Raw genomic sequence first — 16,593 nt, forward strand, 5'->3', positions numbered from 1 at the left:
TCCGTTGCCGGACATGGAAAAAGACAAAAAAAAAAAAAAAAAGTTTGTAAATGAGAAAGATTTAATAGTATCGAGGGCAGTGTATGATAAAAACTAGATTTAGGGAGAGCATTATTTTATTTACCAGATTTGTATTATCATCCCCAGTTTTACAGATGAAGAAACAGGGACATAGAGGTTAATTAGCTTGCCGACAGCATCTGACTTGCAAGTGATAGAACTTAAAATCAGGATAGTTGGTAAAAGCCCTTCCTTGCTCAAGGGGCCCAAAAGTTTCTCTTCTAATGAGTTCTCCTAAAAATGGTGGGTTACTTTTCAGTGAGTAAAATTTGAATGCTCTTTGATTCCCCACAGAGGCAATCTGATCTGAGATCAAGAATCAGAAAGGATTTTTAGCTATGCGTGCCTCACATTTAAATCTGTACCTTAGTAAAGTCCTTTCTTTCCCAGGGTGACCTACGGCGGATGTGGTCTGAGCCATTCCACTCCAAGTCCAGCAGCTCCCGATTCCTGGAAGTATGATGGATCACATAGGAAGTGACCAGAATGGCCATCATAGTCCTTTTCTCTCAACGCGTGGTTTTTGTTTCCTCTTAGAGCTGGCCTGGTACCCAGAGATGTACGTGTTTAAGGAACTGACGTGTGGCTGGATTTTGAATTTAAAGGGAGCTTGCTCACAGGAGAGGTGCTGGAGCCCTGTGTGGTTCCTCTTCTTCCTGCAGTTGTAGAGGTGGAGCCTTCCAGAAGTGACAGGCCCTTCCCCAGCGCTCCTTCCCCGTTTTTATGGATCTGCACCAGACTGTTACACCTTGCGGGGAGATGGAGATCTGACTATTTAAAAACTGAAAACGGCAAGGAGTCGTTCTAGAACTTTTGAACACTAAAAGGATGAAAAAAAACATTAGCAAACCGAAGTTTCTTCAGCAAACCCTCAAGAACTTTGGGACCAGTTTCCTATGGGGGACTCAGTTTCAAAGAACTGAGACAGAAACTATTCTGTCATTATATTCTTCTTTCCTTTTTTTGGATTTATTAAATATTTTCTGTGGTGTGAAGTGACTTATTAAATCCACAGACATTGAGTGACTTCTTACAACATACACTTAAGAATTTGCTGTAATGAGTTCATGTCCACCCAGATGTTGTGTTGGCAGTGAACAAGGGCACGGTTTTTATACATACGTACATATATACACCTACACGCACACATAGATATATATAAATAAACAAAAATTAAAACCTGCTAAGATCATGCTGTGGAGCAGACGGGGGCTTGCTGTAATTTTGAGCATGTAGAGCAGTTTCCTGTGACTTCCTTGTATATGGATAAGCTGCTGTCTTTCCCCTTTGCGACTGACCCTGCAGTTACAAACCAGTATAGCATTTGTACTGATTGATAGACTTGTGGACTTTAGGAGACTCTTACTTGGTTTTGATCAGCGTAACAAATTAGGGATGAAAAGTTAAAACTTTTTGGCCCTTTTTTTTCTTTTTACAGGCTTCTCCCTTGCAGGGTTTTTAGTAGTTTCTTCTTGAACCAATGCATGTATTATAGCAGCAGGTGTCTTTGTGCTTTCTGATCATAGTAATGTACTACTTGTAAATACATTTTTCTATTTTCTATTTTTTTGTATTATTATTATTATTAATTTTTTTTTTTTTTTTGGCATTTTTGTTTCATTGGTGTGCTGTACTTTCCATGCCCTCACTCCTTTAAGAGAAAAAAAAAAAAGAAGAAAAGCAACACAATCCTGTCCTTGATGTTGTGATTATAGTCTTGGTCTACCTGTGGTGACAACTGGGTATTGGGAACAAATGTCAGATGCCCCTCTGAGATGGAACTGGGGAAAGAACAGGCTGTCCTGTCCCCTTAGAATCTGACCCTGTGCTGTGGTCTTTGCTCGAGAGGCCAGAGTTCTGGTAGCAACTATTGGAATGTCTGCCTACCTTTACCTAAGCAGCCCCAGCCTGGTAAGAAATTGCCCATTGTTCAGAGGCACAGAGAAGCCTAAGTTGGCCTGAGAATACCTGACAGCAGAGGTTGGAGAAGAGCCTATGAGTCCTGGTTTCTCCCTTAGGGTCACCCCCTCAGTGGCCTGCCTCAGTCTTGACCTGTCTAATGAACTGGTATGCTGTTGTCCCATGGCTTGAAGTCACTGAGTTCCCATGTGGTACACTTCATGCTGTCCGTGGAGTGTGAAGTGATCAGGGTGTTGGATTCCTCTATTGTTGTCTTCAAATCCTGCTGAGGGTTTTTTTGTTTTTACTAAATGACTCCTTTCTAGCCTTTGTCATCTTCACTTCTGGTTGTTTGTACCAGAGTTCCCAGTCACCAACTACCTCCTCCACTTGTTCCAGAAGACTGATGGGAAGACCCTGTCTGTTTCCAGACTTGGTCATCTGCGGCTCTGGTTCAGTCACAGAGATGTCAAAGAATTGAAGCTTCTGTTGTCCACAGAACTCAAAACCACGTCTGGATTTGGTGAAGACTAAAAAGATACTCATGTACTCACTGTTTATCTACGGTACTTAGTTCTCAACCCTCAAGGATGCAAATGGCTAATTAAACAGGGCAGGGACAAGGGGACTCCAAAATGACTTGGATTAAGGGCAAGTGCCAGTAACGGGTAGAAATAATGTGATCCTGCCAGTTGGTCATTTTAATTTTTCTATCTTTGTTTTCATAAAAAAAATAATAAATTCCAGAGAGAAGGAATGTATTTTTTTGGTCCTCTTCTGTGCAGGATTGGGGGGAGAAATACCCACAGGACTTGTGAATATAACTTGGATTCCAGTTGTTAGTCTTCAGAGCCCTTGAAACTTTGGCAGAAGAACTATAAATATTCCTGTTTTAAATTAACTGCAGTAGATAATGCTCGAATTTCCCCCAGTTCTGGAAGTCATGCCCTTTTGATTGGGGGTTGGGGTGGGCTGCGGTAAAAGCACGTGCTTTAGCTTTCTCCTTACAGCTCCCCTCTTCCTTCCCCCCTGCCTGACACAGTTATGTCTTCATCTTATTCTTTCTGGTTTCTCAAATATTGTGGGTTTTGGGTTTTTCTATCTAAGAAGTCTTCTGTGTTAGGCATGGCATGTTTACAAAGTTTCAGCATGGACCCCCTTCCTTCCTTGCCAGTCTAAGGCTTTTTTTCCTCTCAGAGGCTGCTTGTTGGAACTCTAACTTACTCATAGTAGTAACGTTCTTTCTCATTTCAGCTGATGAAGATATACAGCAAAGTTTACCCGAAGCCTAGCATGTTCCATTACTATTATTATAGCATATGCCTTTTCTGAATAAGATAGTGACATAGCTCCCTGTATAGGAACAGTTCGAGCATGGGGACAGGGAAGGGTAGGCTGCTATCCGAATTACTTCTGTAGCGGGCCAGCACAGGCCTTGGTTAAACAGGTAAGTTATGTTACCCACAAGAAAAATAAAAGGTAGTTCTCTGTAAGGGTGGAGGGGAAGGGAGTTGTTTTACCAATAAAGTGTTAAAAATAGAATCTGCCATGTCTGCAATAGCAGCTCTCACATTACTGCTAACCAGATCCAGTGTTTTTTGGAGACATTTCTTTTTGGTGAGGCATAACATTTACATCAGAGCCTGGGAATGTAGAGTTTTGAATACACATGAAGTGCTCTCATCAGGAATGTCATCTGTGCAAGCCTTTCCTCCTCCAGCAGAGCACGCCAGACAGTAGGCTCAGAAGGAACCCAGTCTGTCATCTTCTGGTCTCTCAACACATACTGTCTTGGACAGCCTCCTGCATCTCACTAAATCATACTACTTTGGCAGTTTCCAACAGTTAAATCACTTCAAGAACAGTGGCTCCTGACACAGGTGTCAACCTTGCTAACGAGTTTGTACTGAAGTGCTGCAAATCTAGTAATAGAACTCAAGCCTCTTCCCTCTCTGGAAGAGATAAGCCAGGTAAGAGTTTTCTTTAATCCAGAAGTTGCTTCTGTTCTTATGCAAGAGGGGCCTACTTTCTATATGCAAAGCAACCCTCAGATTTCTGCAGTTTCAAGTTCCAGATTCTCATGTGTGCAGAGCCTGTCCCAGAACAGTATTTCTCCTACTCCATCTTTTGATTACTTCAGCCATAATTTGTTTCCTCGCCAACCTTCCCCTGGAACTCAGAGCTCTTCCGTTAGAGGTAACTCAGCCATGGGCCAGTGCTTAAGATGTGTCAGGCACTGGGCGCCCAAGTGAATGAAGCCACACGCCCTGAGCCCCTACTCTTGCGGTCTCTGCAGGAGTTGCTGTAGCACACTTGCCCTGTGGGGATGGTGGGTGGCAGCCATCCCCAAAACGTGGTTACACACTGACACCGCATCGAGCTCGAGTGGAATCCATAGCTTTCTGTCCATGACTGAGCCTTGCTGTAAATAGCGAAGGCATGGGCCGAGAATCCTCACAGGACTGGATGTGCTAACGGGAAAAAGGTTGAAAAGTGGGTTGGTGCAGGAGAAGCCTGGTGTTCCTGACGGACACAGGCAGCATTTAACCAAATGGCTAAATGACACCTGAAAGAAGGGAAAGTCTATAGCACCAAGCACTTTGATCCTTAATCACAACAGGATTTGGAAGTCTTATTGCTTAGAGCCAGCAGTTAGCAGGTACTTTATCTACATGTCCTGTAGGGAGGTTGTGGAAATTCTTTTTTTATTTGTCTTTTGTCTTTTTGTTCCGTGTCCGGCAATGGATCGCAACCCTCAGTGCCGCCCCCGTACCGGACCAGGGACCGGCAACGGGACTGCAAACCTCGGCGTCGCTCCCACGCCTCGCTCAGCCAGTGAGCGGGAGCCGGTCTGTATGTGGGATCCGAACCCTCGGGCGGCAGCACCGCCGCGCCTCCTAAGCGGCGCACTATCCAGTGCGCCACTGGGCCGGCCCCTGCTGTCCTCTTGATACTGTGCTTCAGGGCTGTTCTCCCACATACTGGGGGGAAGGGAGGTGGGGGGTGGGGCAGGTAGTACATCTGCCACATGTTCCTGCTGCTGAAGCTTTTGGCTGTAAATCTAACTTTGTGCTGTGCTTATTGATGGTCACTTCAGTGTGCTGTAGAGCTCTTAGATAATTAAGTTATTAGGAATTCATGGGGCAGTCTTGGGCTTGGTTTATGGTTCCTTTCATCATTTGGATTCTGCCTAGTCAGTTTCTTCCTTAAGTTCCAAGAAGTCTGTTCCCTGTTGAATAGAACCTGTAAAACCTTCCACTGGTTTGCGGGAAGGTCCCAAAATAGATGAACCCATGAGCTTCCTGCAGCCCCCACTCAGTCCTGGGAGTCTCAGTAGGTCCAAGAAGACAGGAATGGGAATCAGTTAGGGAGAGGACCCAAGACTTGAGAGACGGGGAGTGGGGAAGTCTGCCAAGCAGTGGGCAACAGGAATGAAAGGAAGTGGGTGTCCACAGGACAAAGACGGAGAGAAGGCAGCAAGATGGCCAGTTGCCAGCAAGCATTCCAGCCCAGGATTCTAAGTGCCAGTTGCTCTGCCTCGCCTACAACTCGCCGCAGTCAAATCAGCCTTCTGATGAGACATTTGGCTCTCATCCTCTGGGGTGTAGCCAGTGCATGTACTCAACTTCTAGCTTTTGTATTTGAGCCGCTGCCACTGGAGGCAGTGAATTTCCTCATGCTTCCAGTCAGTGGTGTGTCTTGTTTTGGATTTTTATCCCCAGGTATACAGTAACACATCCTGTGCAGGCTTCCCAGGGAAGGCAGAAACCCGATTTCAGGAAAGGAGGTTGAGGACTTGCTGGTACAGGGGGGAGTCTAAGACAATAAAGCCTTCTACGCATAAGTTACGGTCTTGCCAGCTTGACAGTGGTGGAAAGGCAGAGCTGACAGGGCCCTTTCAAGCCAGCCCCCTTCCACTCTCCACAGCCACCAGCGCACTCCTACCCTCCTTTCCTCAGGGCCTGCGTCACTAAACCCACCCTACAGGTCTCCTTGCCGCCTTGCCGATGGAGCCATTCTGCCTGGGGCAGTCCAGGTAAGAGATGGTGGTGGCCTGGACTAGGGTGATGGGAAGAAAGAACAACTTGCTGCCAGATTGGATGCAGAGGGTGGGGATGCAAAGGTGACTCCACAGTTTTTGACCTGAACAATCAATTGCCAAAACTGAAATAAAACTTGGAGAGAAGAGTTCTCTTTTAGCCAGTAGAGCAGCTACAGCTAACACACTAGGAGTCTTGAGCATAGAAATGGTATTTAAAGCCTTGGGGAATACACGAGATGATCTCGACAGTGAGAGGAAGGAGGGAAACTGCTCCGTAGTGGTGTGTGTGTGAAGGCATTTGTCAGCAGTTACCCCTCACACAGCCTTAGTTTCTTAATCTGAAATGGAGATGAGGCTGCCATATTTAAAATATTAAATGAATATTAGGCACTATTGTGATTTAGTGAGTTTTCAGGTACTCCACGCATAATTTACCAGTCTTTAGGAAGTTAGAGTTAATAAGATTTAAACAGATATATATATATATATATATACACACACACATTTGTTATTCAAACCACCACAGCTTCTTGTAATACTTCCAGTTCATCATTAAGGAAACTGCTTATCTGTGGAGTGTGAGGGAGGGCTTGCCGTTGAATCCTAGTCCACGCTTTCAGAACAGTGGATTCTGAATAATAATAGAATCTCGACCATAAGCCTAGGCCAATAATGCAGGGTCTTGACATTTTCTTCTCTACACACAAGGACTTGGCGCAAAGCCCTGTACACACACAAGGGGATGATGGGTGAGCCTGTGTGGAGGTTTCTCATAAAGTGATACCCTGGAATATCTCAGCAGTCCCCCTGCTGCCACAACTCCTCTGGGTACTGTCACCCCAGTCAGGCTTAAGGAGTAGCCTTCCAGAGCCCGTTAGGGCCTGCCTTGAGCCCCTGGAATATCTCAGCAGTCCCCCTGCTGCCACAACTCCTCTGGGGACTGTCACCCCAGTCAGGCTTAAGGAGTAGCCTTCCAGAGCCCGTTAGGGCCTGCCTTGAGCCGTTCCTTAAGAGGTTAGCTTGGACCTCATTTGTTTGCAACCCAGTCCTCTGGGACAAAGTGAAGAAACATGGGCTGAGGTACCATTCGATGAAGCAGACTAATAACTGGTTGAATTACCCTCTTCAGAGTGAGCTGAGGAGTGGCCTGATATTAACTTGGAGGGATGGCCCAAGACTTTGTCTTCACCCCAGCCCTGTCCAACATTTCTCTTAATATCGTGGCTAAGGACACAACCGCCAGGCTTAACAAACTTGAAGAGGACATAACCATGATCCAAAGAAAGCTTAGAGGGCTAGGATGGGTTAAATGAAACCTGGAGAAATTTGATGGAGAGAGCCTCAGCAAATGATAGCCACATACTAGATATCAGTAACACCTCACAGGAAGCCTTCGAGGTAGGTGCTATTACTATTACCCATATTAACAAAGGAACTCACCAAGCACCTGAGATCACCAAATTAAAAATTCTAGTAATAATTCATAAGTTTTAAATTGCATGCCGTTCTGAGTAGCATGATGAAATCTCATGGCATCCAGCTCCATCCTGCTCGGGATGTGAATCATCTCTTTGGTGTATCCACACTGTGGTCGCTCCAGCCTGTTTGTCACTTAGTAGCCATCTGGGTTGTCAGATCACCTGTTGCAGTGCTATCACAGTGCTAGTGTTCATCACCCTTATATTAATAATGGCCCCAGAGCACAGGAGTGGTGATGCTGGCAATTGGGACATACTAAAGAGAAGCCGTAAAGTGCTTCCTTTAGTTGAAAGGTGAGTTTTCAACTTAAGAAGGAAAGAAAAAAAAATCATATGCTGAGGTTGCTAAGATCTGTGGTGAGAGCCAATCTACTATCAGTGGAATGGTGAAAAAAGAAAAAAATTCATGCTGGTTTTGCTGTTATATCTCAAACTGCAAAGGTTATGGCCACAGTGCACGGTAAGTGCTTAGTCAAGACGGAAAAGACACTGAATTTGTGGGTGGAAGACATGAACAGAAACATGTTCCTATTGACAGCAGTCAGGTTTGGTACTATCCGAGGTTTCAAGTATCCACTGGGGGCCTTGGACTGTATCTCCTATGGGTAAGGGGTGACTGTTTTACTACCTTCTCATCACAGAATTAGAAATGATCTCTACCCTCAGGAAATACAGATAAGGCCTTAAACACTATGACGGCTGAATGGCCTACTCCTCTAACTCCAGAAATTGTAAATCCATCCACTGCCTGTAGCAAATAAAGATTCTTGCAACAGCCTCTGCCCTGGTCTCCCCAAATCCAGTGTATATTTCACGTTGTGGGCCAAAATGGTGGTCAGTCATCTCAGATCTTTTTTTTTGGCTGGCTGGTACAGGGATCAAATTCTGGACCTCGGTGTTGTCAGCACCATGCTCTAACCAACTGAGCTAACCAGCCAGCCCATCTCAGATTTTTAATCACATGATATGTATAGGCATGGCAGATATTACCCATTTCATATATCAAAAATCTGAGTGTAAAAGTCAACTAATTTGCCCCAGGTCTTCCTCCAGAGCCTGAGTTCATTGCCCACATTATGAGAAGGTTGTCACAGCCAGGTTTTGTAGACATGACTTTCATTTGGGGTGCACAGAAAGCTGTGGGGGAGTTTCTGTCAACAGGGAAGGCCTGTGCGAACAGCATCTTGGAGTGAAGACCATCAACCTCTGATGATGGTGAAGGAGCTGCTGTCCATTCAACCCTCCTACAAATGACAACTATGAATTCTCAACAAAATATATAAAACAACTATCTTAAGGCAGTGAAGAGGAACCAAATTCAGAAGAAGCTGGGGAGAAGTTGTACTGGAAGGGAATGGCACTGGATAAGTTTCTCCTTTGTATGGTTGTTTGCCTGAGGATGGACAGGCACCAGTAGGCACCACGTGAGGTAGTTAAAACTTGGATATAAACCTGCAAACTTAAGTTTTAAGTCTGAATTCAGCCAAGTTAAATGTCTGCTTTAAAAGAAAAAAAAATTTTTTTTACATGTGAACAAGAAGATATCCTTACTCAGGAGAAAAGGCAAAGGCAATTATGGAAACTGACTTTGAGATGACCCAAATGTTAGAATTAACATGCAAGATTTTTAAAGCAGTGATTATAACTGTGTATGCCCCAGGATATAAAGGAAAATATGCTTATAATGAATGAAGAAATAGGAATTGTCAGCAGAGAAATAATAGCAAAAAGAACCAAATGAAAAGTCTAGAACTGAGTAGTAGAATATCTGAATTTACTAGATGAGATTAACAGCACATTGAAGATGACAAATTAAAGAATCATTAAGCTTGAAATAGAGCCAGCGTTAGTAAACTTCTGTAAAGGATCAAATGGTAAGTAAATATTTTCGGCTTTCTGGGTCAAAGGCCCCATTACGAGTCATCTATGCCACTGTAGTGTGAAAGCAGCCATAGTAAATGCATGGGGATAAACATTTCAGTTCGGGGTGGGCCATAGTTTCCCAAGCCCTGAAACAGAGCAATAGACATGATCCAATCTGAAAAGCAGAAAGAAAAGCAATTGAAAAATGATCAGAACCTCAGTTATCGGTGGGACAATGTCAGGCAGTTTAACGTGTATAGTTGGGCATCCCAGAATCAGAGAAGAGAAAGAATGAGGCAGGAAAAGAATTTTTTTAATGAAGGCTGAATTTTTTCCAAATTTGGGGAAAGGATTCAAGAAGCACAGCAAGTCCCAAGCACAGTAAATAAAAGAAAATCTCACCCAGGGACTTAATCTAGAAACTAAAAATAGAAAATATTGAAAGCAATAAGAAAAAAAATGATACATTGCATGGGGGACAACAATTATATGAATTTCTGCAAACCTCTTCAAAAATCATGGAGACAAGAAGACAATGGAATGACACCTTTAAAAGTATAAAAATTAAAACATGTCAACCCAGAATTTTATATCCAGTGAAAATATCCTTCAAGAATGAAAGTGAAATATTGACATTTTCAGGTAGACTAAAACTAAGAGCGTTTGTTGCCAGTCAATCTGCTTGACAACAATTACTGAAAGAAGTTCTATAACCTAAAGGGAAATGACACTAGATGGGAATTTAGATTTATAGGAAGTAACAAGACGACCAGTCTAGTAATTCCAAAATGCTCCCCGGTGATCCTTTCCTCGTGGTATTTATGTACTATATGTAGCTGGCTCCCACACTGTATCAGGATTAGTCTGTGTGACCACCAGCATATAGCAGAAGTGATAGTGTGTGATCTCCAAGGCTAGCTTATAAAACACCATAGGTATAAATCCTCATGACCTTGATTAGGCAAAGATTTCTCAGATATAACTCCTAAAGCACAAGTAACCAAAGAAAAAGTACATAATTGGATTTCATCAAAATTTAGAACGTTTGTGTTTCAAGAAACAAAAGCAAAATGACAACCCAAAGAATGAAAGAAAATATTTATAAATCATATATCTGATAAGGACTTAGTATCCAGAATATATAAAGAACTACTACGACTCAACAAATAAAAGACAAACCAATTCTTAAAATGGGCAAAAGATTTGAATAGAAATTTCTCCAAAAAAAAAAAAAGTTCAAATGGCCTAAGCACATGAAAAGATGTTCAACACCATTAATCGTCAGGGAAATGCCAATCAAAACCACAATGAGACACCACTTCACACCCACTACTATGGCCATAATTTAAAAAATAAATAACAAGGATGTGGAGAAATTGGAATACTTGTAATATTACTGGTGGGATTGTAAAATGGTGCACCTGCTTTGGAAAATAGTTTGGCAGTTCCACGAAAAGTAATAGTATGTGACCCAGCAATTCCATGCATAGTTATACACCTAAGAGAACAGAAAATATATATCCATATAAAAACTTTTACACAAGTGTTCATAGCAGCATTTTCATAATAGCCAAAAAGTGGAAACAATCCAAGTGTCCGTCAACTGACAAACTGGTAAACAAAATGTGTATCCATACAATGGAGTATTATTCAGCAATGAAAAAGAATGATGTACTGATACAAGCTACAACGTGGAGGAACATTGAAAACACGCTAAGTGAAAGAAGCTGGACACAAGGCCACATAAAGCATTATTTCATTTATATGAAATGTTCAGAATAGACAAATCCAGAGAGACAGTAAATTAGTGGTTGCAGGGGTTAAGGAAAGGTGAAATGGGAGTGACTGCAAACAGGTACAGGGTTTCTTTTGGGGGGTAATTAAAATATTCTGGAATTAGTAGTGATGTTCCCACAACTTTGTGAATATACTAAAAACACTGAATTGTACACTTTAAAAGGGTGAATTTTATGATATGTGAAATTATATCTTGATTTACAAAAAAGAATCACTGAAATCCCTCATGCTGGGGGAAGTTAGAAGCCATGTCATGAGGACACTCAAGCAGCCGTAGGGAGAAGCCCATGTGGTAAGAAACGGAAGCCTCTTGCCTACAGCAAGGCTATATGCTAGCGTGTGAGTAAGATTTTAAAAACAGCTCCTCCAGCCTGAGTCAGGCCTTCAAATGACTACAGCCCTGGCCAGTAGTACGACTGCAATCTCATCATACCCACAAGCCAGGATCACCCAGCTAGGCCAATTCTGAATTCCTGACTCATGGAAAGTATGAAAAATAATGTTTACTGTTTTAAGTCACCAGGTTATGGGGTAATTTTTTCTTAATTTTTAAAAATTTTATCATTAGGTTATAAGGTAATTTGTTATGCAGCAATAGATAACTAATAGAACTGGCAATGGTAAATATGTGGGTTAAATTTAAAAGACTTTTCTCTTAATTTCTTATACATATAACTGAGCAAAAAAGTAAACCTTGTATAGTGGGATTTGCAATATATGAAGATGTAATACCTATAACAACTATTGCATAAAATATGGGGAGGGAGATAATTGGATCTGTATATTGCAAAGTTTTTACATTTTCTGTGACGTGGTAAAACATTAACTCTAGGTGAAGGGTGTATATTGTAATCCCTAGAGCAAATACTTAAAAAAATAATAATAAAATGCAAAAAGTATAGTTAAAAAAGCCAATAGAAGGGGCCGGCCCCATGGCGCACTCGGGAGAGTGCAGTGCTGGGAGTGCAGCAACGCTCCCACCACGGGTTCGGATCCTATATAGGAATGGCCAGTGCTCTCACTGGCTGAGCGCAGTGCGGGTGACACCACACCAAGGTTTGCCATCCCCTTACCGGTCACGAAAAAGACAAAAAAAAAAAAAAAAAAGCCAATAGAAGAATTAAAAAGAAATACTAAAAAAAATTGATTAATGGGCCAGCTCGGTGGCGCACTGCTACAGTGCGCCGCTTGGGAGCACAGCGGCACTCCCGCCGAGGGTTCGGATCCCACATACAGACCAGCCGCTCACTGGCTGAGCGAGGTGCGGGCACAATGCGATCCCATTGCCGGTCCTGGTCCGGTACGGGTGCGACACTGAGGGTTACGATCCGTTGCCGGTCACGAAAAAAGACAAAAAGGAGAAAAAAAAAAAAAATTGATTAACCCCAGAGAAGGCAGAAAAAGAGGGCCAGAGAAACGAAAAAGAGATGGACAAATTGAAAGCAAATAGTAAAATGACCAAGCTAAATCCAACCATACCAGTAATTACTTTAAATATTAAAAGACTAAAAGCCCATGTCTTGCCAAAATGGAGTAAGTAGGATCAGATTTAATATTCCACCTTAAACAATTAAAACAGACAAAATACATGAAATAATAGGTTTTGGACAGCAAACAGGCAGTGTAAGACAGTGATATTTGAGAGAGGGGAAATATATGAGGCAACTCCTTTAATTGCCCCAACTTATTGCCTATGGAGAGTTTCCAGGCCTTGGAGCATGGACGACAAACGCAAACAGAGCCCAGAGGTTTCCTTGGATTAAGGACGGAGAGCTCAGACTTCAGTGAGGCCATAATTCCTTGAACTGTGGTATAGAGTAAAAGAGAAAGATAATTTTAGAAAAAGAGGTGGGGGAAATGGGGGAGAGAGAGATCACTGGAGATCTGCAAAGGTGTACCTTTGAGTTTAGCACGTGTGTAAGAAATTACTGAAACCAAGGACAGAACTACCAGAAAGGAGCAGGCAGAACAGTCCACAGAGCTCACACGGGCAGGAATACTTTTACTACTCCCAGTACCAGAATGAAAAGACCTCCTAAAAGTGAGGCATCGAATAGAGTTCTCAGAAAAGTATTGCCTTAGTAATGGGGCAAATTAGCCATAGATGAAAGATGTTCTGGATTCATCTAACAAAGCGTAAAAGCAATCCATGCAAAGATCCAGCTATCCCAAGTAACTGTCACAGAACAAAGCTTTAAATAAAGGAATACAAACAGTACAAAACACCCAACAATGTAAAATTCACAATGTCTGGCATCCAATCAAAAGTTACCAGGCAAGTAAAGAAGCAGGAGAATAAAGGGGGAAAAATCCCTTAATAGGCACAGACCCAGAAATTATTCTAATGATAGAATTAGTAAACAAGGCTGTTTAGAGAGTAATTATAAATATATTTCATATATAAAGAAAGTAAAGGAAGCCGTGAGCATGATGAGGAGATAAAATGGGAAATATAAAGACCCAAGTCAATATCCCAGAAAAGAAAAATACTGTGTCTGAGATTAAAAATACACTGGATGGGACTAACACCACAATGGACATCACAGAAGAAAACATCAGTGAACTTGAAAATAGAGCAATAGAAACTATTCAAAAAGGAAACACATGGAGATAAAAAGATGTGGAGAAAAAACGAAGCATCAGTGAGCCTATAAGACAACATTAAGTAACTTAACATATGTGTAGTTACAGAATGAGAAGGACGGAGGGGGGTGAGGGATAGAAAAGAAAGCTTTTAAAGAAATAATAGCCAAAATTTTCTCTAGAACTTTTCTTAATTTTGGAGAAAATTATAAGCCCACAAATCCAAGAAGTTCAATGAACCCCAAGTAGAATAAATGTGAAGAAACACACACCCATGGGACATCATAATCAAACTGCTTAAAATAAATAATAAAGAAAAAAAGCCTTTACAAGTAGCCAGAGGGTGGGGAAAATACGAACAAATGTGAGAATGACAACAGACTTATCAGGAACAATACAAGCCAGGAGACGGGGATCAACATCTTTAAAGTACTGAAAGAGGGGCCGGCCCGTGGCTCACTCAGGAGAGTGCGGTGCTGACAACACCAAGGCCACGGGTTCGGATCCTATATAGGGATGTCCAGTTTGCTCCCTGGCTGAGCATGGTGCTGACAACACCAAGCCAAGGGTTAAGATCCCCTAACAGGTCATCTTTAAAAAAAAAAAAAAAAAAAGGACTGAAAGAAACAAAATGGTCAACGTAGAATTCTAAGGAATCCCCCCAAAAGAAGATATCAAATCAATAAACGTACTATACATTAAAGGAACTAGCAAAAGAAGAGCAAGGTAAACTCAAAGCTGGCAAAAGGAAGGCAATAATAAAGATTAAAGAAGAGATAACAAAATAGAAAAATCAATGAAACCAAAAGTTGATTTTCTGATAAGAAAGCTGGAGTACCTATACTACTGTTAAAGTAGGGTTCAGAACAAGGAATATTACCAGAAATAAAGCAGGTCATTTCATAATGATACGTGGCTAATGTATCAGAAGTACATAACAATCCTAAACTTTTGTGCAGCTAATAGAATTTCAAAATACACGAAGCAAAAAATGATAGAAATAAGAGGACAAACAGTCTATTATAGTTGTAGATTTCACCACTCCTGTCTCACTAATTCACAAGATCAAGTAGACAGAAAATGAGTGGGAACACAGGAGATTTAAATAACATCCACCAACTTGACCTACATTTCCACCCAACAACAACAGAATACATTTTTCTTCCAAGTGCGCAAAAAACATTTATCAAGACAGATCATATCCTGAGCCATGAAATAAGTCTCAATAAATGAAAAAGTACTGAAATAATACAAAGTATGTTCTCTGATCACAACAAAGAGCTGAAAAATCTCCAAATATTTGGAAACTAAATAACTCGCTTCTAAATAACCTTTGGATCAAAGAAGGGAAATCACATGGAAAATTAGGGGAAAAAGTTTGAACTAAAAATTAAAACGGGACATGTCCGACTTGTGGGATGCTGCCAAAGCAGTGCAGGGAGGAAATTTATAGCATTAAATGCTCACACTCAAAATGAAGAAAAGTCTGAAATAAATGACATCAGTTTCCACCTTAAGAAACTAGAAAAGTGAGCCCGTGGCTCACTCGGGAGAGTGTGGTGCTGATAACACCAAGGCCCCGGGTTCGGATCCCTATATAGGGATGGCCAGTTAGCTCACTTGGGAGAGCGTGGTGCTGATAACACCAAGGCCCCGGGTTCGGATCCCTATATAGGGATGGTCAGTTAGCTCACTTGGGTGAGTGTGGTGCTGACAACACCAAGTCAAGGGTTAAGATCCCCTTACTGGGGCCGAGCCCATGGCGCACTCGGGAGAGTGTGGTGCTGATAACACCAAGGCCACGGGTTTGGATCCTATATAGGGATGGCCAGTGCATTCACTGGCTGAGCGCAGTGCGGCTGGTCTCAAAAAGGACAAAAAAAAAGATCCCCTTACCGGTCATCTTTAAAAAAAAAAAGAAAAGAAAGCAAGAAACTAGAAAAGGAAGGCCGAATTAAACCCAAAGTAAGCACAAGAAGAAATAATAAAGACAAAAGCAGAAATATCAATAAATTCAAATATACAATAATCATAGAGACAAAACCAATAAAATCGACAGACCTTTAATTAAACTGATTAGGGGAAAAAAGATACAAATTACCAAAACCAGGAACAAGAGAAGGAACATCACTACAGATTCTACAGATATTAAATGATATTAATGGAATATTATGAACACATTACGCCAATGAATTTGACAATTTAGTTGAAATGGACAAATTCCTTGAAAGACAAAAACTACCAATGTTCACTGAATTGATAACCTGAATAGTCCTGTATCTATCAAAGAAATTGAACCTGTAAAAAACCCTCCCACAGAAAAAACAAAACAAAAAAACCTCTGTGCCCCGGTGGTTTCAATGATGAATTCTACCAAGTATTTAAGAAAAAATACTACCAATTCTACATAAATTCTTCCAGAAAATTGAGGCTGGTCGGTTGGCTCACTCGGTAGATAACACCATGGTCAAGGGTTTGTATCAGCTTACTGGCCAGCCACCAAAAAAAAAAATTCTTCCAGAAAATTAAAGCAGAGGAAATAATTCCTCTATGAGGGCAGCATTACTCTGAAAACAAAGCCAGAAAAAGACATTACAAGAAAAGAAAACTGCAGATCAGTATCCCTTGTGAAGCCAGACATAAAGTTCTTAACAAAAGTTTAGCACATTGAATCCAACAACATGTAAAGAGGATAATATATCCTGACCAAGTGTGGGGTTTATTCCATGAATGTAAGTGTGGTATAACATTCAAAGATCAATATAATTTATATCAGCAGACTAAAAAAGAAAACTATAGGTGCAGAAAAAGCATTTAACGTAATCTAACATCCACTCATGATAAAAATGTTCAACAAACTAGCAATGCAAA

At 41.5% G+C, this 16,593-nt stretch overlaps 1 protein-coding gene across 1 annotated transcript in view; it reads left to right on the forward strand.

Moving 5' to 3' along the window:
* The window catches only part of SPPL3 (signal peptide peptidase like 3), a 139,938-nt gene extending 137,222 nt beyond the window's left edge, over positions 1 to 2,716 (forward strand). Inside the window, exon 11 of the mRNA XM_008569345.1 lies at positions 451 to 2,716. Within this exon, the coding sequence (XP_008567567.1) occupies positions 451 to 522 (72 nt within the window). The 3' untranslated portion in view covers positions 523 to 2,716. The remainder of the gene's footprint in view (positions 1 to 450) is intronic.
* Positions 2,717 to 16,593: the final 13,877 nt, after the last annotated feature.

This window comes from Galeopterus variegatus, unplaced genomic scaffold (assembly GCF_000696425.1).
Source record: "Galeopterus variegatus unplaced genomic scaffold, G_variegatus-3.0.2 Scaffold487, whole genome shotgun sequence".
Classification (NCBI taxonomy): domain Eukaryota; kingdom Metazoa; phylum Chordata; class Mammalia; order Dermoptera; family Cynocephalidae; genus Galeopterus; species Galeopterus variegatus.